The sequence below is a fragment of the Hakea prostrata genome, chromosome 3 (assembly GCF_041222555.1).
Source record: "Hakea prostrata isolate BN-2017 chromosome 3, UWA_Hpros_2, whole genome shotgun sequence".
NCBI lineage: Eukaryota > Viridiplantae > Streptophyta > Magnoliopsida > Proteales > Proteaceae > Hakea > Hakea prostrata.
In genome coordinates, this window is record NC_142602.1 from 18,480,274 (window position 1) to 18,504,287 (window position 24,014).

At 40.3% G+C, this 24,014-nt stretch overlaps 1 protein-coding gene across 1 annotated transcript; it reads left to right on the forward strand.

The window, feature by feature from the left end:
* Positions 1-4,621: 4,621 nt before the first annotated feature.
* Positions 4,622-23,964, forward strand: LOC149021354 (protein SHOOT GRAVITROPISM 6-like). Its single transcript, XM_089149593.1, has 10 exons — positions 4,622-5,430; positions 10,972-11,077; positions 15,374-15,487; positions 15,628-15,702; positions 17,820-17,918; positions 21,965-22,036; positions 22,190-22,275; positions 22,398-22,491; positions 22,613-22,720; positions 23,448-23,964. Exons 1-10 carry the CDS (start codon positions 5,345-5,347, stop codon positions 23,607-23,609), a joined length of 1,002 nt encoding a protein of 333 aa, XP_089005719.1. The 5' UTR covers positions 4,622-5,344; the 3' UTR covers positions 23,610-23,964.
* The last annotated feature ends 50 nt before the right edge of the window (positions 23,965-24,014 follow it).

Genomic DNA, 24,014 nt, shown 5'->3' on the forward strand with positions numbered 1-24,014 from the left:
ATCACTAATGGGTCCCTAGTTGGTTTCTTCTCTTCTCGTGTTGGTATTCGCCAAGGTTTCTCCCTATCCCCTTATCCATTCTCCTTGGCTTTGGAGGCCCTCTTCTGCCTCCTCCAATCCAAAACGGACCAGCTCCTCATTTCTCCCATCCCCAAATGTAAATCTCTAAATCTCATTCACCTCGCTTTCGCTGATTATCTTATGATTTTCTCCAAAGCTGATCATAGGTCCATTTTTTCCACCCTCTCGGCCTTTGAATCCCTCTTCGGGCTCCAAGTTAACCTTAATAAATCCACCATCATCCTTTCGGGTGTCTCTGATCAATTAAGAGCCTCTCTCCTTCAACTATCAGGTTTCAAGCATGGTTCTTTCCCTGTTACCTACCTCGGTCTCCCCCTCATTCCAGGTAGGCTCACACGCCACCATGGCCTCCCTATGCTTGACCACATTCGCAAGAAGCTTCGACTTTGGAAAGGCAAGCTTCTCTCTTTTGCCGATAGAGTGGTGTGCTTATTCGATCAATCCTTCAATCTTCCTATCTCTATTGGTGTGGTATCTTTCCATCCCGAAATCCACCGTATATGCCCTGGAGTCCCTGTTCTCTGCCTTCCTCTAGAAAGGGCGTGAAGCATCCCGCTTCATCCACCCTGTCTGTTGGTCGGCCATTTGCCGCCCAATCTCTGAAGGTGGCCTCGGTATTTGTCGGATCTCTGATGTTAACTTGGCTTGCCTTCTTAAGCTTATATGGAAGGTTGCCTCAAAGCAAGACTCTATTTGGGTTAATTGGGTTTATTCCTTCCTTCTCCATTCAGATTCCCTCTGGACGATCCACGTGCCCTCCAACCCCTCTTGGATCTGGAGGAAAATTCTTTTGCTTCGTCCCCGTGCTCTCTCTATTATCTCTTCTTCCGTCTCCACTGGATCCTCCACCTCCTTCTGGCTAGACCCGTGGCATCTGATGGGCATTCTCTTTTCCCTTTTTTGTCCCCGTGCTGTCTATGCGTCCCGCATCCCCAAAACCACCCCCTGTCTACTTTCATTTCCAATGGCTCCTGGTCCGCTGCTCCCCTCCCCTCCCCTCTCTCACTCAGGTTTGGGACTCCCTTCCCTCCATTTCTGGCTCCCCCAGGGACACTACCATCTGGCTCCCATCCCCCACCAAAACCTTTTCCACCTCCTCAGCCTGGAACTTTTAACCCTAAACCCCCCGGCCTCCCCTGGTTTGGTTCAAAAGTCACATCCCCCGGCACTCCCTTACCCTTTGGAGGGCCCTTCACCATGCCCTCCCTATCCAATCTTTCCTTATTGGCCGCCATATCCTTGGTAACCCAAGTTGCAGCCTTTGTTGGAATGGTTCGGAGGACCTTGATCACCTTTTCTTCTCTTGCGCTTTTTTTTTTTGGAAAGGTAGCTTGTTACTATAGGGTGGGAACTAAATTATTAATATACACCGCCGAGTGGGTGCGAACCCGAGACCTCCCCATGGGAGGGCGGGTCTTTAACCGCTTGACTAACCCATCATTGGCAAACATGGTTTTTTTGGAAAGGTAGCTTTTTACTATGGGGTGGAATTCTCCTGCCCTTTTTCTAGATCTATCTGGGAAAAAGCCCTATCCTATATTTGGCCCCATTTGAGGCGATCTTTCAGCTTCGTTAGTTAGTGGTCTTGGATTTTGAGAAACTTCCCAGGTTCTTCTATTTGCGATCGGGTTGGTAAGCTCGTGTTCTGTGCCGTTGTCCATCATCTTTGGTGGGAATGCAATTTTCGGAGATGGACTTTCAAATCATGGTCGAAGATATGATTTGGAATGCCATCTATTTTGATGTTTCTTCTAGACTAGTAGCTTCTCCCCTTCCCCTGATTAATGATACCCCAAGGAACAAGCTTATTGTTGTCTCCTAGAGGTCTTAACCTCTCTTTCCGGTCTTCTTCCTAAAGACCATTCTTGTTGTTCCTTTTTCGTTAATATATTATTTATTCATCCAAAAAAAAAAAAAAAAAGAACTTTCCAAATTTCAGCAGCCTTCAAGTGTCCTTCATCCCCCATCAAGTAAGTGCAACCCCAATCCCTTCCCTACCCTTGGCCACCCTCCAAACCCTATAGCCATGATCCCAATGCCCTTATCACCCGTTTTCTAATTTTCTGGAATTTTTCTGCAATTTTCGGACCTCTTCCCAAACCTAAAATTCAAGGTCAGATCTATGGCAATCTAACCGTTAGATCTGTTCCAAACTTTAAGAGCATTATCCCCCTAACCCTGGTGACCTTCCCTCCTAGTTTCAGCCCGATTGGACCATCTAAACCCTAAATTCCCTGAAGTCTGAAAATTCTGCACTTCCTTTTCTTCCTTAGAAGAATTCTGTAGAAATTAGAAGCTTCTAAAACCCTAAGTTTAGATCATCCAGACCTCCTAAACCCTCCCTAGTTCTGAAAATGTAGAACCAGCAAAGATACGTCCCCATTTACCCCAGCCGAACCTGCTAAAAACCCCAATTGTTTATTTCTAATAACAACCAGAACCCTATTCACACTGACTAAGTTTGTGAGTGTGAAAATACCCTCTGAAACCCTAGAATTCTTAATAGTCTTTGCTTGAACTTCCCAGGCAACCATAAATCTTGGGAAATTACAGCATTACCCTTAGCCCTAAATCCTGGTTTACATCACCTACATTAATGACTATATGTAATATAGCAATTATAATTTTATACAATGTTGTTTGTGTTATTTAGAATGCATTTCAATGCAATGTGTTTTAGTTATGCTAGCCATGGCTAATATGAGAAATGTTTTTCAGCACCTGTAATCAGTCTAGGGATTGAAAGGAAATTTGGAAAGACAAAGGGAGAAAGCTTACATGTATGTGTTGGCACTCCCTTTGTACTTTATTTATAATGTGAGATCAAATCTCAGGAATACTTTCCTAAACTGAGTTACAGCAAAAAGGAAAATTACACATTTCATAGAAACTCCCAAAATCTACAAAAAAGGAAGCTATCCTTGGGACTTTTCAACCAATCAATAAGAAAATTAGGAAGTAACCAAAATAGAAACCTATTCTAAAATAGAAAGTGATATTTTAACACTCCCCCTTAAGCTGGAATATACATATCAACGGCTCCAGGTTGTAATAACAAGAACATATCAAGAAACTTCAATACACACTTGAGCATATGTAACAATAACAGACGCCAGTAGACACCAGAAGTACTGCACCAGGAGATAATCTATAGCATTTTAAGTAGACAATCTTTCATGTCGAACGAACCATCCAACAACGAGAATAATAAACAGTGGTGAAGATGAACCATATCCATAAGTATAACAGTAACAATTATACCAGGGGGCACATCCAAATAATGCGAAGTAGTAGGGAGGAGTCTCCACAAAAGAACATAAAATGTGCAGCTCAAAGTCACATATAAGCTCTTTGCAATGAGGCAAGTAGTAGGTAAAAATTTGGGTAGGTAAATGGCAGAATGGGTTACTACGGACCACATAGGTAGACAAAAGCCAGTATGGGTTACTATAGACCAAGTAGGTAGGTAAAAAGGTAGTATCGGTTACTGCAGATCAAGTAGGTAGATAAAAGATAGTAGAGTTACTACATACCAGCTAGGTAAAAGGTATGGAATACCATCTTAGGAGGATATAGATCTTACCAATAATATTCTTCAACAAATCCTGAATAGATATTGAAAGTCTTCAATCTCCGCTTCACGTGTCATTACACATGGACAAATATGAGGAACTGTGTTATGGGATGAAACCACGTATAAGAACTTCTAGTTATTACAATAGAAAATTCTGAATCACCAGCATCTACCCAAAAGGCGCAATAGCAAAAATAGTATTCATTACAGCAGTAAACCATGTAGCACTAAGGGAAGCAGCGGTAGTATCACAATAGGGCAAACATAGGTTAGTACCAAACATTGGGCAAAATAGCACCTTGTAGGAAACTATTTAAAAGCAATCTAGTGGCAGCAATAACACCAATTAGGGGATGGCATTGAGTTTACCAATTGAAGAGCACTAGCAATTGAAGAAATCACATAAAAAAAAATTCACCTAGCCAATAGATGCAGTTCAAACTCCAAAGAACCAAAGTAGAGTCGATCGATAGCAGAATAGATGTTGTTCAGGCTGACGCAGGGCTGCAGCAGGTTCAACAGGTCGTCTTGTGTATAAAATAACATTGCTAGTTTCTGGATTCTGCAGTATTGGTCATAGTAGGTACTTAAATCACTTCATGACTACTGAAGAAAGATTTGATATATCATTAATGCAGCAAGGGTTGGCTGCGCACCAGGTACAAAGGGAAAATAGAGAAAACTGATCAAAATTGAGAGAGAAGAAGCAGTCCCTAGGCTGGTTAAACCCTGCTCTGATACCATGTTAGAATTTCAGCACCTATAATCAGCCTAGGGATTGAAAGGAAATTTGGAAAGAAGAAGAAGAAGAATAGAAGAAGAGAGAGGGCTTGCATATATGTGTTGTTTGTCCCCTACTACTTCATTTATAATGTAAGATCAAATCTTAGTTAGGACAACTTTCCTAAACTGAGTTACAGCAAAAGAAAAATTACACATTGCATAGAATCTCCTAAAATCCTAAAAATAAAACTACCCCAGGTAATTACTTGTCGACCAAGCAATAAGAAAATTAGGAAGTTACCAAAATAGAAAGTAACATACATAGAAACGTAATCTAAAATAGAAAGTGATATTGTAACAAGAAAACTAAAAGATAACAGAAAAAAGTTAAGCATAGGCAACGAAGAGCCAATCAAGCAACATAAACTCATGTATTAACAAGTCATGTTGCTTTCTTGGACCCAAGGAGAGCATAGATGCTAGGTGTCAACAACTATAAGTAGGAGTCACACAGCTAGGATTAGGAAGCCCATGGTAACCATGGTTAGGTAGTGAATTGACTGCACAAAAGATTAAAACCATTGAATCAAAATGTAACCAAAATAGCTCAAGACCTCATAATGGAAGACTGAAATGAACCCATATGGACTGCTTTACTTGATTGAACTTCTTTAGGAAATTCCGGATTGTTGGAGCTCCATTAAGTGTGTGGTTATGAACTCATAATGGATATTACTCCAGTAGTGCATTTTATTATATTCTGCTAATACTGGGAACAGCTTTGAATCCCTTTGGAAGGAACAAAGGGCTCTGGGTCAATTGGGTTAACAAGCTTAAAATGTATGAGCAAATTTGGAATTCAATGAGGTTGATTGTAGAACAAAAGTTGATAGAGTATTAAGGACTTACCCTGTAATTTCACAATTTTTTTTTTATGATTTTATTGTCCAGGTTCCAACAATATGTATGATTCTGACCAAAGCCTTGACTCAACCGCAAAAACTTCAAAGGGAAGCTGCAGCTGCAGCACTATCTGAATTTGTCCGATATGGGTATGTCTTAGTTATTTGCACTTTCAGTACTTGCTGCCATTTTTTTGATCTATATGTTACTGAGTTAGGATGTGCCTTGGTCCAATGGTAAGGTTACTCCATTGTGACCAAGGGGTCGTGGGTTCGAAACTGGAAACAGCTTCTCTGCAAAAGCAGCGGTAAGGCTGCATACATGATGCTTGACCACAATTTCTGAAGCCTCCTTAAAGCAGATCTGATCTGAGAATAATAGATCTGACTATTTTTCAGAAAGAAAACTTCCTCCCTTCATTTCTATAATCAATAGCTCAAGAAGATGGTTATCTAATCTAAGAACAGGTTTGAGTAATTTCAGAAAGAGAATTTCCTTTCTTCTTTTCTACTCTCAATAGTTCAAGAAGATGATGGAACACAGTAAATCCTCACAAAATAATGTTCCAATCAAGAATAAGAATTATGAAATCAAATAGCAGAAAATTTTCATTCAAAAGATTGCCGCCATTGATACAAAGTTAAAAAACTTGGGTGACTTTCTGAAAAGAAAATTATCTTCCTCTTAATACCTCCCTTCTTATTTTACAAACAAAAAAATGTAAATTTATAGGTATTTTTTAAAATCAGAGTAATAAAGAAATACTAGAACACTTCAAAGGTCAAATCCAACAACATACACTTGTAAATCTACCTACTAGAGACCATGGAAAAAACTTTCAAACAATCCAAGCACCATTTGACCATGAAAGAAAGGAAAAAAAAAAAAATGGGGAAACTTTGGTTACCTTGCAACAAAGCTTGAAAACCCTTGAAATAATCCACCAAGAAGTGCCAAAATCAACAAAGAAGTTCTTAAAAGTGCTTGAAATGATCCAAAAACATGCAAAAATGGTTGAAACTTTTTTTTTTTTGTGGGGGGGGGGGAGAATGAGGTTTCCACAGTCAAGCTCCGCCTCTGTATCGCGCTCAAAACTCTGTGAAATGCAGAGTTTCGTGCAAATAATATGACTTTAAAGAGATGAACCAGCTGGTCCAGCCAGTCGACCCAAGTTTCAACCCGATTGGTTTCGACAGGTTTGGTCAAAATTTCCCTGGTTTCGATCGAAACCTAGGACTTTTTTTTGGCTCCCCCATGGTTTTAAGCTCCTAAAAATGCGAAATTTTGCCCAAAAATTCGACGGTTTCGATCAAATTTTGTACCATGGTTGTCAGTGATTCCTGTGGAAGAGGAGCATACAACCTCCATCATTGACTTATCTTTTCTCCTCATCGTCCATTATATTGGAAAGGGAATAAAGTTTCAAGATAGGAATAGGAATGTTACCCGAGAAATCAAGAACAAGATCTGAAAATTTTTCTCCGTCAAATCAGCCAGAATTACTGGCAAGCAAATCAATCACCAAATAAATTGGTTTCCTGAGATCCATGTCATGCTTCAGTTGACATCTTCAATCACCAAATAAACAGTATAAACCATCTGTTTAATTGTTCAGAGCAGATTCACATCATCACAAACACACCAACAAAGTAGGATATGGACACAAGGGAGAAGAATCACCCCTTCTTGTGAAATAGGTAACTCTAGATGAGTGTATAGGGACCACAGATTGAAAGAAAGAAAGAAAAAAGGGCTGAGAATCAAGGAAGATCGGCATAGGGATTAACCAGTATCAAGATGGCTCTTATACCATGTTAATCAAATGTTGAGAAATACAAATAGAGAGGAAGAGAGGCTGTTCTTGATATTCAATAGCGTGAGACCAGGGCTGCACTTATAGTGCACTGCATTCCATAAAAAGACCAAAGAAGAGATCCCAAGGGATCTTGGGAATATTCTCTAACATCTATCACCTCTCATTTTCTTGTTCCCTTTCGTCATCTATTTGGAAGAGAGCCTCAGACTCTGTTTTGGCCTCATAGTGGATGACCCCTTACCTTTTGCTCAAGAGTGGTAATTGCTGGGTGAGTCCTTTTCAGGCAGCTCTATTTGTGATGTTGCTGGCAAGCTGGTGTTCAGGCTGCAGACTTCTCACATTTGGTTGGAACAGAATTCTTGAAGATGGTCCTTCAAGTCTAAGACTGTTGACTCAATTCTGGAAACCATCTTCTATGACATCTGCTCTAGACTTCCAGGACTTCCATATTGTGGCAAGGTGCTAGGCTTGAGGCCCCAGGCATTAATACCTTTTTTTTGCCATCTGGTCCTAGGCTTGAGGCTTGCTTCCCCCACTCTTTCTTCTGCTCTATGGGTTGTCGGTTTACTAAAAAAATGCAGTGCATTTATATACACATTAGCATAGGTAACACTATCTCAATCCCCTGTTCATCAGTATTAAGGTTAAGACTACAGAAAGAGAAATGTGCGTTGGGTTAATTTTTTGGCCTTCATTATCTGAAGAAACTCCTATAATGTGCGTATGTTAGGAACCCACAAATCAAATACGAAAATTAACAAGATTTAATTACTAACAAGCAAGAATAAGCTCAATGGTAGATAAACCTGGTTACAATGTTACCAATCACCCCCTACACCTCACAGTCCTGCAGCCAAAGGCTGCCCAAAACCTTACATAAAATTACTACTACCCATCTTCACATATTTCCCTCTATTTATAATCCCCCTCTGTTAGTGGTAACTCTCTCCTCACTCTCTTTCTTATCCCAAGGTCCTATCATTACCGGCCCCTCAAAATTCGCCTTGTCCTCAAGGTGAAGACAAAGTAAAATCTGGATCTTCACATGCTTGCTGCACAACCAAGGAGACTCAATAGCTCCAAAAACAAGCCTCCTTGCCTGTACAATAGTGAAAGTCACCCACTGATGAATCTTTGCATTTGTGTCAACTGCATCCAGGTATTCGTCGAGTTGTATAAAATGTAGATATCCAAAATGTAAGTCCCCACTTATCCAGCTCTCGACTGAGTCAGGCAGCAACCTAAACCCTTCACATGTGAGCAACAATGCTGAGAAACAATAACGTAGACTTCCAGATTAGGACCCATTATATATACCAACGGCACTCAAACATCCTCAAATATCTTGGAGATAACCATAATCAGCTCATCAGGTTCCCCAGATATCCACACATCCTTGCCTGCAGCACCCATTTTGATTAAGAATGATGCTATCGTTTTATCCTCTGAGGCAGTTGACATCAAGAAATGCTTCATAGATGCCAATGTTCTGAGGAATGTTAGTCTAACAATTTCAGCTCCAAGAATCCCATTTTACCTTCACATGGTAGCCCTAAATTGCTTTCAGTCTGCAAAATCTTTGTTAAAAACATCTCCGCAACTTCTCAAGGGAAAGGATGAGCGTAAATCAGTGCGATGACCCTGTTCGACGGTGAGGTGTCAATTTAGTATGCAACCAGAATCGTCGGCATCTATAGGCTGGCTTCCTCCGTTAGGTTTTCCACCTCATTCGGCGCAGCTTTATCAGAAGGATCAAGAAAGGAGGAAAATTTCAGAAGGTATTTCCGCCTGAAGTCCTATGTCGAGGTGAGCTATTTCTGCTTGAAAACTGTTGTTGTGGTTAATTCCAGAAGCTGCTTGGTGAACAGCAACCATGGGGAAGTCACCAGTGCTCTCCTGCCTCCTGGGTCTCTCTTTGTCCAAGCTAAGCCACACCACCGTTGTCAGATTTGAAAAGAGCCTCTCCGCCACTGCCCTCGGGCCTCTCTGGTTCGAATTTACATGCTTGCTCAGCACGATGGGAGAAGAAGAAGGAACAGTGGGTTGATGAAAATACCCCTGTCTATATTGGTTTGATATTGAGCCCTTTGGTGTTATGAACTGTTTCTGGGCCCCTGCTTGCCTGGTAGTGGCTTCCTTAACAGGCTCAAGATTCAGGCCTTAGTTCTTCAATCCATAGTCCAGGAAATTGGGCAGTGGTGTACTAGGGTTAGTCAGCCTTTTGTTTTTAGGTACCGGGTCAATTGCATCAACAAGCCTGGGGTCAACCCAACCCTGGCTTGTAACTTAGCCTCCGGTCCAGCCAAAAACCCTTCATGAACCATCTCTTCCTCATCATTTTCCCTTGCTGCAAACAGAACTCTACCTGTCTCCTTTACTTCTGCAGCTGCACTGGATGTAACCACCCCATCTTGAGCGTCAGGGAAATAGTCGGAATTTTCTGTGTAACCACCTCCACTTCTCAAGTGGTTTCTGCCCTTGTCGGTACTGCCATCGACCACCAGTTCCCACTGTTGCCCTCTAAGGAGGTTTTGCTGAAATCCTCGCTGTCCAACCGGCGCTCCCTCTGAATATTTGAAGCTTCTCCCACTCCCCATTCCCCTCGGCCTCTTCTACCTCCTTTGTGACGTCCGCATTCCAAGTCAAATTACAACGTAGTGTTGTCATCACCAAAGGCACGATATCTATTGATAAGTTTTCCAAAAATCTCATAATTTCTGGATTTTATGTATACCGAGGAGAGTCATCGGAACCTCCTCTGATAATTCGGGCCTCATCCCCTGGGAGTTTTGCCATTGGGCTTTTTGCTCCAACTCCTCTCTGACACGGCAACGCTTCACCATTAGCCAAGCTCGAATATCCTTTTGCAATAGTGCGGTTGCAGACTTCGTTTTTGAAAACCTCTAACATTCAATCATTCCTCTAAACCACAACCATAAGACTTTTGCAGCCATCCTTCCCTCTCAATCTGGGTGGCATCCAATTCCACTCTAAGATTTGCCAAAATCAAGTTGCAGGCCTTCCTTGAAATTTTTCCAATCGAATTCCAGCCATTTTCTCCAATAAACCCACTCCAATGCATCCCCTTCTAGATGTTGGAGAGCCACACCCAATCAATATTCAGAATTTGGTATCCCCAACAAAAGAACACAACTTCCATTAGCCATCTCCGCACATTCCCTTTGCAGAAAAACATGGACAACTCAGTCTCCTCCTTCCTTCCCCCAGATCAAAACGCACTCTCATACCAATTTGTCAGGGACCCACGAGTCGAATACAAAAATTAACAAGATTTAATTACTAATAAACAAGCTCAATGGTAAATAAACCTGGTTACAATGGTGCCAGTCACCCCCTACACCTCACGGTACTCTCAGCCAAAGCCTGCCCAAAACCTTACACAAGATAACCAATCCCCATCCTCACATATTTCCTTCCATTTACAATCCCCCTTTGTTAGTTAGGGTAACTCTCCCCTCACTCTCTTTCTTATCCCAGGGTCCTATCAGCATAGCATGTCTTCTGACAGTAGCCACTCCCTGTGTCTGCATCTTCCAACAGTGTTACAGCAGTTTTTGTATAACATATCTTTGAAACTGATCAAGTTAGCTCCACAATGATGAACTTGATTTCTTTCACAAAGTTCCATTTTGATTGAATATCATTTGGTGAATCAACCTGCTTAACTGTATATTAGATTATCTGATTGTGAAGCTCACTTTTGTTTACTTTCTAAATTTTAATGCATATCAAATATCAATCTTTTAAGATGGTTTAAATATTGACATTTCATGATTGGTAGTGCTTTAGATTCATGTTGGGCTCTTGTTCAATCAGCATTTCAGTTGATGACAAATGGCTTTCATCTGTGCAGTGATGGGATTGGTTCCTTGTTGGAGCAGATTGTTGAGGCAATGAGTCGACATGTCTCAGATGAGTCACCTACTGTACGACGCCTTTGTCTGAGAGGACTAGTGCAGGTCCTTGACTATTGTGCATCCTTCCTACTTTCTTCTAGCAGCTGGATTATGTTCCATTTTTATATTAAACATAATTTTCTGAAATTCTTTGTGATCTCTTCTTCATAGTACTTGACACACTGTTTTGCTCTCTTTTTTCTTCTTCTTTTTCTTTCTTTTCTTTCTTTCTTTCTTTTCTTTTCTTCTTCTTTTTTTTTTTTTTTTTATCAAGTCAATATTATCATGTGTTATTCATATAAGTCCATCCATGTAGACATGTCAGGGTCTTTTCCTTCAACGAGGAACATTTTCTGTTGAAGGACAGAGGGAGAAGTAGAAGCACAATTCACAGAATTGTAGTTGTTGCTGTTGTTTAGAGCTGGTGACAAAGTAGATTTTGAATCCCTGCCTGACCAGTTGACCCACCACCCAGTCCTTGAAGTGGAAGGATCAATCCCTAACCCCTTTTTGTTCTAAACTCATTGAACAGTCGTTGGCTTATCCAACCCAGCCAGTTGAACCACTGAAGAGGGTAGTCCATCAACAACTATTTTTCATGTCCAATTATCATTAAGTATTTGATTTATGCACATCCAAGAGGAGCTAAAAGCATTCGGCTACTACATGGCTGAATGATCATGCAATGGACAAATATGGGATTAATGCTCCAGGTCCTGAAGGGTTTGGGCCTAAGTTCTATGACCATTCTTTGGATTTAGTGGGGCAGGAGCTAACCAATGCTAATGGCTTGTTCTTTGAGCATTAAGTTACGCTTACAGCTAGTTCCGTTGATTCGGTGTTTGTTAACTCTTGTTCCTAAAGCTAAAGGGGCGGAGGTGAGAACTTCTGCATGATATTGGCCTACCCCTATTTTTTTTTTTTGGGGGGGGGGGGGAATGAATAAAGAATATCATTACCAAAAGGCGTGTACAAAGGAAGAGCCTAGACCCCAGCAAAAACGACCGAAGCCTAGGGTCAACCAAACTGGGCTACAAAGGAAGGGGGGAAGAGAATTACAACCAACTTATCGGTAGTAAAGCTGAACCAGGACCGCAGGCAACAACAACCAACCTGTTCTTTAGGGTATCCAAAACTCAAGGGGTGGGGTTACTTTTGAAGTCTAGTGGAAACCTTAAAGCAAATGGCTTTCCAAATCAACAGAGCCTCACAGCTGGCAGCCACAAGTGTAGATTCCTTCCCCATATGAACTGCTCTGTCTCTTCCACCAAACACACATGAAAATTTTACTTTTGCTTTATGCAACTTACTGTGTAACATTATAACGAAGATATCAACTAATAAGATGCAACAGGTGGTGGGTGATTTGGTTATTGAGAATTAATATGCTATCATCAAATGGGAGGTCAATTGTGGATAACATTCTAGGCTGTCATGATATTGTAACAGGAATTGAACAAAGTGAACCTCCCCCAAGCATTATTGAGGGTAGATATGCGCAAAGCTTATTAAGCATTGTTGAAGGTAGATATGGGCAAAGCATATGACTCTCTTAGCAAAAGGTTTCTGATAGAAGTGATTGGAATAATAAATTTCGTCGATAATTTTTTTTTTTTTTTTTTTTTTGGGGGGGGGGGAGGGGGGGGGGGGTTGGGTTGAAGTTGTGTATAAAAATTCCCATGTTCTCCGCTCTTATTAATGGCAGCCCTACTACTACAAGATACTTATCAAATAAGACCAGGTTACCCTCAATCCCGTTACTTGTTCTTTCTAGTAATGGAAGTTTCTATAGGATTATGAGGAGACTGGAGGTTGAAGTGAAAATTAAGTTGTTGCCTTGATGCAAGTATGCACATATTTCCCACCTGATGTTTGTAGATTATCTTTTGGTGAAGACAAATCAAGAGTTTGGTTGTGGCTAGTATGGGATCTCTAGCTAAGTTTGCTACTGTCTTTGGGTTGCACCTTAATAGAGCCAAGTCCTATGCTACCTTAGGGGGCCTAACCCATAAGGACTGAACTATTAGGGTTAAGGGGTTTTTTGAAACCAAGTTGTTTATAAGTTATGTTGGTTTTCCCTTTTTCTCTAGTCAATTCTCAGAAGGTGACTATACCGCCATCTTGGACAGAGTGCAAAGGAGAATGGAAGGATGGAAAGCAAGATATCTCTCATATGTAGGAAGGCAACAACTACTGACTTGAGTACAAGTTTGCTATATCTATTGGGCAGGAATATTGGACTGCCTGGAAATATAGTAATGAAGTTGAAATCCATCTTGTCAAGCTTCTTGTGGACTGGACCTTTGCTGGAAAGGAAGATTTACCTACTATCTTGGTACGGTATATGCAAACCAAAGAGGAAGGGAGGATTAGGGATTCATCATAAGGAATGGCCAGCATGCTAAGGCAGATTTGGTGGATTGCTTCTAGAAAGGACAGCATATTGGTCTTGTATAGCAGATATCTTAAATGGGACTCTATAATTGTTCATGGATATGGAAGAAGTTGTTGAAATACATGGGTGATGCAGAACCATTTATCCATTGCCTCAGAGGGGATGGGAAAGGTATCCATATGTGACTGGACTAGTGGCACCCACAAGGTGTCCTATTCAAAAAATTTGGAAACAGAATTGCATGTGATGCAGGGTTCCAACAGATGCAAAAGGTTTAGAGGTTCCTAGTAGATGGAGAATGAAGGACTATACATGGAAATCAACAATCTAAGAGGGAGGTTGGAGAGAGCTTCCACTGGTGGATGGGTTAAGCAAGGATATACTGATTTAGAGGTGTGTAAAGGAACAGCCACGAGCCTCTTCATGACAAAGTGAGATTGGGAGTCCATTCAACAAACAATGCTGAAGGTGGAGTGGAAAACTGAGAGGTAGTGTGGTTTGCTGACAATATTCCTAGAAAGCCGTTTACTGCCTGCAGGTATCTTAGAGATGTTTTACCAACGGGAGCCAAGTTGATAAGAAGGAAGTTTCCTGTATAGCAAACTTCTTGTCTATTTTGGCAGGAATAGGGACCACCTCTTTTCAAGTAGCCTTTTAGTACTTTGGCGGGGGGGGGTGCATTTTGAACAAGCTTACAAATGAACGAAGGGCTATGAAAGGAACCTTTGAAGCTACCCTGTGGGTAAACATAAAAAACCATTTTGATCACGTGGAGAAAATTGGAATAGTAGCTATGGTGGCTTTCTGTGCAACTGTGCAGCACCTTTGGACTGAGAGGAACTTGAGAATCTTTAGAGATTTAATCAGAAAAAAGGAGTAGTTGATGGCAGCCATTGTTGAGGATGTTCAGGCAAGTGTGGGGCTGTCTACTTTGCTTGTGAGAGAAATGCCTAGTCTAACTCTATGGCTGAAGAACGGAATATCCAAATAGAATGAGAAACTCAGTTGGCTAAACTTTGCACTTGGTTCCAGCCTCCTAGCACATTATATTGTAACACTGTGATGGAGGCCTTGTAAACTCGACATCATCCTCTCATATGGAGGAGCGATCAGGTCAGCTGCGAGAGGAAATATATTGGCTTTTGCAGGAAGGGGAGAACAGCTGTCGGGGCTATCAGTGCAGATGCAGGCTATCCTTACAGGCCTTTAAATATGTGACCAATAAGGGTTGGGGGAACATCTCCATTAGATCTGATCCGGGGCTGGCAATTGATATAATGAATGGGGCTACTAAATGGCCATGCAGGATTCAGGCAACAAAAGGAAGAATCATGTAGGTCGCAGCTAGGTACATGATTAAAAAAAAAAGAATTCAAGCACGTTTGAAGAGAACAAAACCAACCTGCAGATTACATGATGGGGACACAGATGAGTCAAAATCAGATGCAGTGGGAAGCACAAAAGTTTCCTGGAGAACTAGAAGACCTGATTCAAAAGGATGTGGAAGCACATTTGTTACAGATTGTAATTGGGCTTGTTTTTAGGTCAGGATACTAGTTGGAAAGGAATGCCTTCTTTGTTTGGGTTCTCCTCCCCTCTAGCTTGAGGGTTCTAGGAGAAGGCCTGTTTTTGTAATATTCTTTCTTAATACTAAACTCGTTTATCTCCCCCCGACCCCAAAAAAAATAAAAAGGGTGGGGTGGGGGGTCAATGCTAATAATACTTATCATGTGTCTGTGTTCACCATGTTTTCCTGAAGAAACTTATCTGACTTAGAGATTGGTATTCCTAGAGCCATTTAAAGTCAAATCAGTTTTTCATTCTGAAACCATTTTCATATATATTGTGTCACCTTACATCTGTAATATTTAGACATTGCTATTGATCCGCAAGTTGGTTTACTTTGTTCTCCAATGCTTCTTTTCTAAATAAGGAATAACCGTTTCATTCATCTAAACTAACAGATCCCATCTATTCATAATCTTCAATATGCTAGTCAAGTTCTCGGTGTCATTGTGGCTTTACTGGAAGATCCAGTTGAATCAGTTCAATTAACTGCAGTACTCTGCTTGCTTACAGTAAGTTTCATTTTGTTTGTCTACCTTAATGACTTGTTCTTTGTACAATTTAGTGTTATTATTTGAAGTAGCACTTTTCACTATTCTCTCTTCAGTGCTTTATCATTGAATCTTTTTATATTTTACTTTTAATGTCGTAGTTTCTTGAATCATCTCCTAAAGATTCTGTGGATCCCGTTTTGCTTAATCTTTCATCACGACTGCGTAACCTACAGGTAAGTTTTTCGAATTCATGGGCATCCACTGAAAGTATTGAATCAGTATTTGGTTTATTGTTATTTTCAACTGTTAATTCCTTGCCTGTCACTTCTCATTTGAGTTATGTCAATAAGTTATGCAAGTGAAGTTTCACGACAAAGCAGAAAACATTATACTTATCAACCAGGAAATGCCTATTGGGATGGCCTCTCACATGCCTAACATAAAGAGGACTGCTATAATTTTTATGGTTTCCTTTCCCATTTTCGCCTGCCACGTACAGTAACATGATGGAGAGAATTAGCAATTTTAAAACTTAGTTTCAAGGCTGGTTTTCACCCTGGCAGAAACCAAGATGTCTTAATTTCAACCAAAACCAGGTCGAAACCTTGTATTTTCTGGGCCAAACTTGAAACCTAAGTTTGAGGCCCAGATGGAGGGTTTTTTTTTACCCTTCTTAAATGCTGGGTATTTTTAACATTTTGCTCCTATTTAATGAATCAGTTTCACAGAGGGGGAAAAAGGGTACTTCAGATTTGACTATGGGTGTAGTGCAAAAGGTAAGAATGTAAGATTGCTTTTGGATGTTTAATCTGTCGTATCTAGTTCAAGTATTCAAGCTGTCTCCACAAAAGGTCCGCAAGTCTAGATCCTTCGACCAGAGAAGCGGTTCTCTTTTTTCTTATGTCAAACCATGATTGATGCTGCCCCTGCCCCAATCCCAATGTGCAGACACCCCTGGGATGGATGAATAGATGGGTTGTTAATTCTTGTGGCCTTTCCCCCTCTATGTTACTAGAAAATGCTTCCTCCCTCCTGTAGAGTAAGTGCTTTGTATTTGTAGTTTCTCTCTGTTTGCTTCAACCAACTTTTTAAGGGACCTCCGTTGTTTCTCTCGTTTGTAATGAATTATTTATTCAAAAATAAATAAATAAAGTATTTTAATCTAAATCAACCTGTAGAAGTGAACACTTTAAGAAGAGTCCCATGTCTGACCACATTTGCTATTTATGGGCATAACTTAGACCTGTTACAAGAATTCTTTATAAATAAGTAATCCAAGACCCATACTCCCATAGAACTTCCCCAGATAGTCTAGTCCCTGTCGTCATGGGCCCGAAGGAGGTTCCTGTATGCACATGGCGCAACATTTAAGGTCTTGCTGGGCCCAATCAGGCAGTGCCCCCCCCCCCTCCCAAAACGATTCGTGGATCATATTAATTTAATTCTGCTTTTAAGCTCAGGCTTGTGTTTGCTTTATTCTTCCATTGAGAATAGTATTCTCAGCATCAGTAAGAAACCTCCAAGTGCATGGGATAAGGGTCTCTTGTTAAGACAAGCAAGGATTCTTCTATGGCTGTGGATCTCAGCCTTCACTTATGTCAATCCATCTCCTTCATAGCTCCAAAATAAGGCTTCTAGATTCATGTATGTGGCAGTCAGCATATCACATCCCCATTCCTTCTCCTTTTTTCTTTTTTTCTTTTTCCTTTCTTTCTTTCTTTCTTTCTTTCTTTCTTTTTAAATTTTCGGACTTTCCTGAACCTTAGAACCTATACACCGCATATCTCTCTATTTAGCCATCCAAACCGAATCAAACTTTGAAGGATCATATCCTTTTGGCATTACCTATATTTCCCTCAAGTTTCAGCCTATTCTAACACCCATTCACTCTAGTTCCCCATCTCTAAAATATTCACCCCATATCTGTAAGATCCATCCATAGCCCATAACTGCAATTTCAAGAAGCCCTTGGATTGTAAAAGGCTGGTTTTGATAAGATTTTGGAAGAACTAGCCCTCATTCAATTGAGGCTACATCAAATATTTGGAAGATCAGGAAAGGAACAGCATCCTCACCAGTAAAGAATTTAGAGTTTGGGGTTTCTGAAAGAGAATTTTGGTGCAATAACAAAGCAGACTTGGCTAATTTACGTAAGAAAATATATAGAGGGGACATACGAAAGAAGGTGATATTTAAAAATACATAAAACATTGAATTTTCTTAAATAAAGTTTTCAGCATATTTTCTGTAGGTCAAACACTCCATAATTTGATCAAGTTGTAAAGAATGAATTCTTATCTGCATATCAAGATGGATTTTAGAGAAACTTATTATCTTGTTTCATGAACAGAAAAGCATGAATGCAAAGATGCGTGCCACTGCATTTACAGCATTTGGCGCACTGTGCAACTATGGGGATGGTGCACAACATGAATCTTTTATTGAGCAGGTATATGACGCCCACCTGGATACATTTTTTAGTCAATAAATTGAACTCAGCTTCCAAAATCATTTGGTTGTCTTTTTCATTTCTGGAAATAAAAACCACTCAAAAGAATCTATAGAATAAAAATAAAAAACTACGATTCTTGTGCCACTTAAATATTCATGTTCATTTTGGTGTGCTACTGAATTTTGTTGCTTTTAATTGCTTCTTTCTTCCCTTTATCTGGTTTTATCATCCACTATTAAATTCCTTGATATGGACTCCATGAAATATTTTCTGCTGTTGTATTGAAGAATGTTAAGATCTGTAATGTAGGGATATTACTTCTGCAGTACTTTGTTTTCTTCATAATTAGTCATGCTAGGGGAAGCATCTGTATCTTGATGTATGTTTTTTGTATTCAAGCCTAGTCCTTCAATCATTCATTTGATTTTTTGTATTTCCTATAATTAGGCATCGACTCCAATAGCTGGTAGGTTTCCTACCATGAGTCTAATAGCTGGTATTATAGGGGCAAGCCTTGCCGCAATGGTTGGTGAACCTCCAGTTGTAGCCTCAGGCCAAGGCATCGAAACAGCCTCTCAGCAAAAATTGCTGGGGTTAGGCTGCGAGGATACGCCCCTCCTACCAGAGCAAAGCGGATTTAGGGGCGCCTTGCCGCAATGGTTGGTGAACCTCCAGTTGTAGCCTCAGGCCAAGGCATCGAAACAGCCTCTCAGCAAAAATTGCTGGGGTTAGGCTGCGTAGGATACTGCTCCCCTGGACTCTGCTTATGCGGAGGCCTTTGGACCATGTTTTCCCTTTATGGACACAGTTCAAAAGTTTATTAGGATGTAACTATGTTAAGTTTGACATATCCTGCATTAAACAAAATTAGCAGTGTTTTGCCGAAATTGGTCATTTATTTTTCTCAATTCAGTCTAGACAAAGCATTGTTTTGTCAAAATCTCTGGGTTTTTTTTTTTTTTTTTTTTTTTAAATTACTTCACTTATTTTAGCTGTTGGCCCCTAAAATTGCCAACCTAAACCAATGGGAAAAATAGACTGTTACAACAAAACATTAGTATTTCAATCATCGGAGTCTGGAATGGCAAAATTAGCTAGTATTTTGACCTTGGTTATCAACAATTTGCCATCTATTGGAGAGGGATTCATCTTTTTCAGTTTTCCCTGTTTGAGCAATGAGCACATATATATGTTCTCTCTCTTAATCATCCTATCTATTTCTTCTTCTCTGCCCCCTCATGTTCAAGTCTTTCTGAACTTCTTACCAAACCCCCCCCCCCCCCCCGGGCGCTTCCTCATTGTATTAGAGATGAAGGTAGTACATAATTAGGCAGTTCAAGAACCACCCAATGGTGGGATTGATACTCCATCCAAGAAGGGATTCCCTTCTAACAATTATCCCAAATAGGTAAAAACACCCAATTACATCCTGTAAAATACACAAGAGTCTGCATCCTTCTGGATCAATTCTAGCATCTCAACAGGAAGTTCTCTTTGGGTGTCCACACCAGGTGCCCACTGTTCACCTTAGCTGCTGCCATGAAGTTAGCCGGTTCTGCTCTCTCCACACATAACTGAAGTCCCTACCACGAAGAAAATTAGCCTTTTGGCTGATTTCGCATTTCCTCCCCTGCACTCCTTGAATTTTGCATTGATTCAATGGCTAGTTGTAAATCTGAACAAATAGATACCTCCATAAATCCCCTCTCAATTCAAAATGTCAAACCTTTCAGGATTGCTTATTGTTCCATGGGTAGAACCATAGTCCATCCCCTTTTCCTGCATTAGCTAGTAATGTTTCCCCAAGGTGTCCATTATCACACTGCCATAAGCTGCAACTGCATCTACTAGGGTTCCATCGCGATGTAGAGTCACCATGGGGAGGAAGGTTCGTCCCAGGAGCAAGCCCTAGGAATCCTGCTTCTGCAGGCTACCTGTATGTCCCATTTATCTGCTACATAATCTGACTAGCTAGTCATTTCTCTTTTGCTACATGGTATCAGAGCTACTCAGTCAGTCCTCCAATGCTTCAATACTGTCTTGATAAGTCTTTTGAAGGCATATTCTTTTGGTTACAGAAACCTATGATGCCTTTTGTGAGGCCCTAATTGATGATTAAATGAAGATAATTGATCTCTTTGAATCTACTACCTTGATCTTGCCTTCTATGGCTTATTTGTCGCCTGGAGTCAAGATCTATATGTCTAAAAAACTGGTAGCTTTGTATTCAGAGTTTTTATCTTGTGGTATTAGTCATCATCCCTAGTTTCCATCCAACCAGCAGATCCCTTTCATGTTTTGGAGAGGTTTGTGCACCCTACTGCTAAGGGTACTAAATCCAGGTTTAGATCCCATCGGTAATCAATTTTTCCATATTGCTTTGTGATACTCTGTTTTATGCTGTTTCTTCACAGCATTCATTTCTGAAGTTATTATAAATCTGAGAATCATATCCATCTCAGATTTTAGGCCATTGTTCCCTGTCTGTCGTGGTTCTTTGATCCTAACCTGGTGTTCATTTGAGTTATTGTCAGATCAAGTGGTGCTTTGTGAGGTTTGTATGCCCTAAGTATAATACTAAATATTTCCAATTCCAGGTGTGAAGACCATTAAGAGTTTGCATATCTCCCTTTATTCACAAGGCGTATATGCTGGCCAGCGTATTGTTCCCTTGTTCATGGCTGTCCCAAATCTACCTCAGAAAATTCTTTATGTCTGGATTATCACTAATAAATTGAAGGAATCATGAAGTATCTCCAATCCAAACTGCGATCTACTGATTCCAAAATACCTTCAGGTGTCAAAACCTGTAAGGATTGGATGCATGAGAATGAATCCTTGTCATATGGCTGTGGAATAGGACAGGTCCAGATACTGTAGTAAATGTCATGCTCCACATCACTACAAAAGGGGTTTGGGTCCTTTGGGATGACTTTTACTGAAGCAAATATTTTCCTAGGAGTAAGTACATGTCCTTTCTGGCCAACCATTCCTGGGTGACTTGGCTGAATTTGTTGAGAGACTTTTCAAGTTCCCTTCTGTTTATAGAGATTTTTATAATGAAACAAAGACTAAATTTCTTGATTCTATTTGAGTTTTTTGGTTTTGATAGCACTCCCAAATATCTGTTTTTGGTTGTATTTAATTTTCCTTGTACTGCTTATGATTAGACATTGGCTGTTAGTAGGTACCTTATTAAGAGTCAAACGGCTGATATAATAAAAACCATGGTAGAGATTAGACTGAATCTAGCATGTGAGGACTGGTTATTTGGTTCACTTTTCCCTCAGAATGAAAATAAAGATGTTCTTAATAGAAGTCAGAAAACTAAGTTTTGTTTTCTTGCGAAGATAGCTAAATGATTCTGTTACAACCACTTATCCCTTAAGCTTGAGCTACTAAGGGACACCAATGTATATCAAGACACAATATCATGCCCCCTCATGTGTAGGCCGAGTCACACAAGGGTTGGCAGCCAGTTGTCCAATGGTCTGATGCGATAAACCTATATGCACTTTCAAATTCAGTATTTATGTATTCTATTGATTCTGAAAACTTCACCTTTATCTTTGACATGGCATTTTTTCCTCTGTAGTTCCATCAGCTATAATTGGTGAATAGCATATAATATATCAGAGAGTTTGGTTATTAGTCCCATCAGCTATAATTGGTGAATAGCATATAATATCAGAGAGTTTGGTTATTGCCAGTTCAGATACTATGGGATTGGCATCTGGCAATAGAAAATGCCATACCTGGTGGTACAACCAGTAGTACAATTCAAGGAAATTGGACACTCCTGGAACACAGACTTAAAGAGGGGTGAAGGGAACCTAATGCGGGGAAGCTCCCCTCTTCCTTTTTTAGTAGATCTACATAAGCATCAGAGAGCATGCTTCTCCACTGCCCACCACAAAGCCTAGATGTGCTGGGTGTTCACTTTGTCCATGATTTGTTTAATTCTCCATTCTAAGGTTTCTTAGATATCTTCCTACACTCATTGGTCTGCAAAAACTAATGGCTAGTTAATTATAAATTATCAGGTGCATGCAGCCCTTCCACGCCTGATTCTTCATGTTCATGATGATGACATTGGTGTCCAGCAGGCTTGCCGGGTAAAATCATCTTTCTCCTTCGTTAATACTCTGTTTATGTTTCTACAATAGTACACTCTCGACAAATGGTTCATCTTTCTCCTTCCTGCTGGTTGCTTCATTTCATAATTTTTCTGTTTGAATCCCCTAAATACTCTTCATGTTTCTGAATAGTACACTCTTAAACAAATGTTGCCCTTAATGGAAGTTGAAAGCATGTCTGCGCTACTCAGCACACATTACTTCAATTCGGATCATCGGTGCGTATTATCAAATCCACAATCCAGTGGTTTGCTGTTATTTATGCAAACACTTTGATGTGGAAGAACCGCATTGAAGGTTCTTTGTGTTTTCTCAGAAGCAATTCTTTGTGTTTTCTCAGGAGCGATTATGAGGATTTTGTTAGGGATATCACCCGGCAACTGTGTCAAAACTTTCCCTCAAGAACTGATGCTTACATGACTTCACTAGTCCAGGTTTGTCTATTGTTAATTCTTTTCAGAACTCATAATTATAACTCTTTCTGAGTTTTTGGACTCGATTCCAAACTTACCATTTGTGCACATTACTGTGAATTGTTTGATGATAACAATGCAGGCTTTTGATGCTCCTTGGCCAATTATCCAGGCAAATGCCATTTACTTCTCTTGCAGCATGCTGTCACTCTCAGATGACCAGCGCATCATAGCTCCATTCTGTACACAGGTAAATTTATAACTTAATCTGATTTACAGTAACCATAAAAGTCTTCATATAGAGAGGTTATCCAGATGGCCTAAATTTGCCACACATGAAAGTAGGCTGGCAATTCGGATGGGACACATAGGAATTGGTTTGGATTCATATACATCATGTTTCAGACTCAAATGCCACCGTGTCCGTGTGTTGCCATACATGGGCCTTCCATGCTTTTCTGTGCACCATCTGTAGTCTTGAATGTTGCAATCTTTTATTTGTCATTTTGGCCAAATTGAAATCACTTCTCAGCTAAAATCTGTTGGGGTATGGCTGCGTGGAAAAATTGCTTCCTCGGACTCTGCTTTTGTGGAAGCTTTCAGCACCAAGTTCACCCTTTTTGGCCAAATTGACCCATGGGCTGCGGACCCTAAGGTCCACTCATCTATGCCACTACAATCCCAGTCACATTTCTGCATGGAAATGCTGCACTTGTAACTATAAATAACCAATGATGGAGGTACTCATTCGTCCATGGTGAGGAAATCTTCTCAGCCACCAGTTCTCACCACTTTAATTGCACCCTATGATTCAGATCTTGGTAGGGATTGAGATTTGATTAGATGAAACGCTATTAAAGTTGACCAATTTTTGCATCAAATTACGGTGTGTGAAGAGATTGTCCGCACTTTAGGTTACTGCACATTGGTGTAGTTCTGTTTCCAGCTAAAATGGATATTAATTGTGTTCTTTTCAGGTGTTTGGAATGCTGGTAGGTAAAATGAGTCGGTCACCTGAAGCAATTGTTCGAGCAACTTGCTCATCTGCCCTAGGCATGTTGCTGAAATGCACTAATTTGGTTTCATGGAAGGCGTCACAACTTGATCGTCTTGACTCTCGGCGGAGCCAGGAATCCTAGTCAAAAGGCAATCGTAGAATAATGATCTTTTTTCTTTCTTTCGTGTCTCAACCTGCACGGTCAAAATCCTTAAGAATCCGTGACCGTCTTTTGTATCATAGGTTTATTTTGTACTTAGAGGGAAATAATGTATATTTGCTGAGCGTTGTTTTCTTGTTTATTTTATTACCACCTTCTGTTAGTGTAATGTTGTATATTATTCCAATACTGTATATACACTAGAAGCCCAGAAAATCATTTCAATCCGTTCACAAGAAATCTTGTCATCGAGGATATTTCTGCTTTCATTAATTGCAAAAGTTTTATATTTCAAGATTTTATTGTTAAGAAAAGAGTTTAATGAGTCTAACCTAATTTGAACCCCCCCCCCCCCTTCCGGTGCACCCCTTGTGAGTTGTGACACCA

Bases quoted from the DNA above. Each gene is read 5' to 3' on its own strand.
- LOC149021354 (XM_089149593.1), top strand. From the start codon at position 5,345: ATGATTCTGACCAAAGCCTTGACTCAACCGCAAAAACTTCAAAGGGAA. The intron at 17,919-21,964 runs GTATATGACGCC...ATAAATTATCAG, and splicing joins ATGAATCTTTTATTGAGCAG to GTGCATGCAGCCCTTCCACG. The intron at 22,721-23,447 runs GTAAATTTATAA...TGTTCTTTTCAG, and splicing joins TAGCTCCATTCTGTACACAG to GTGTTTGGAATGCTGGTAGG.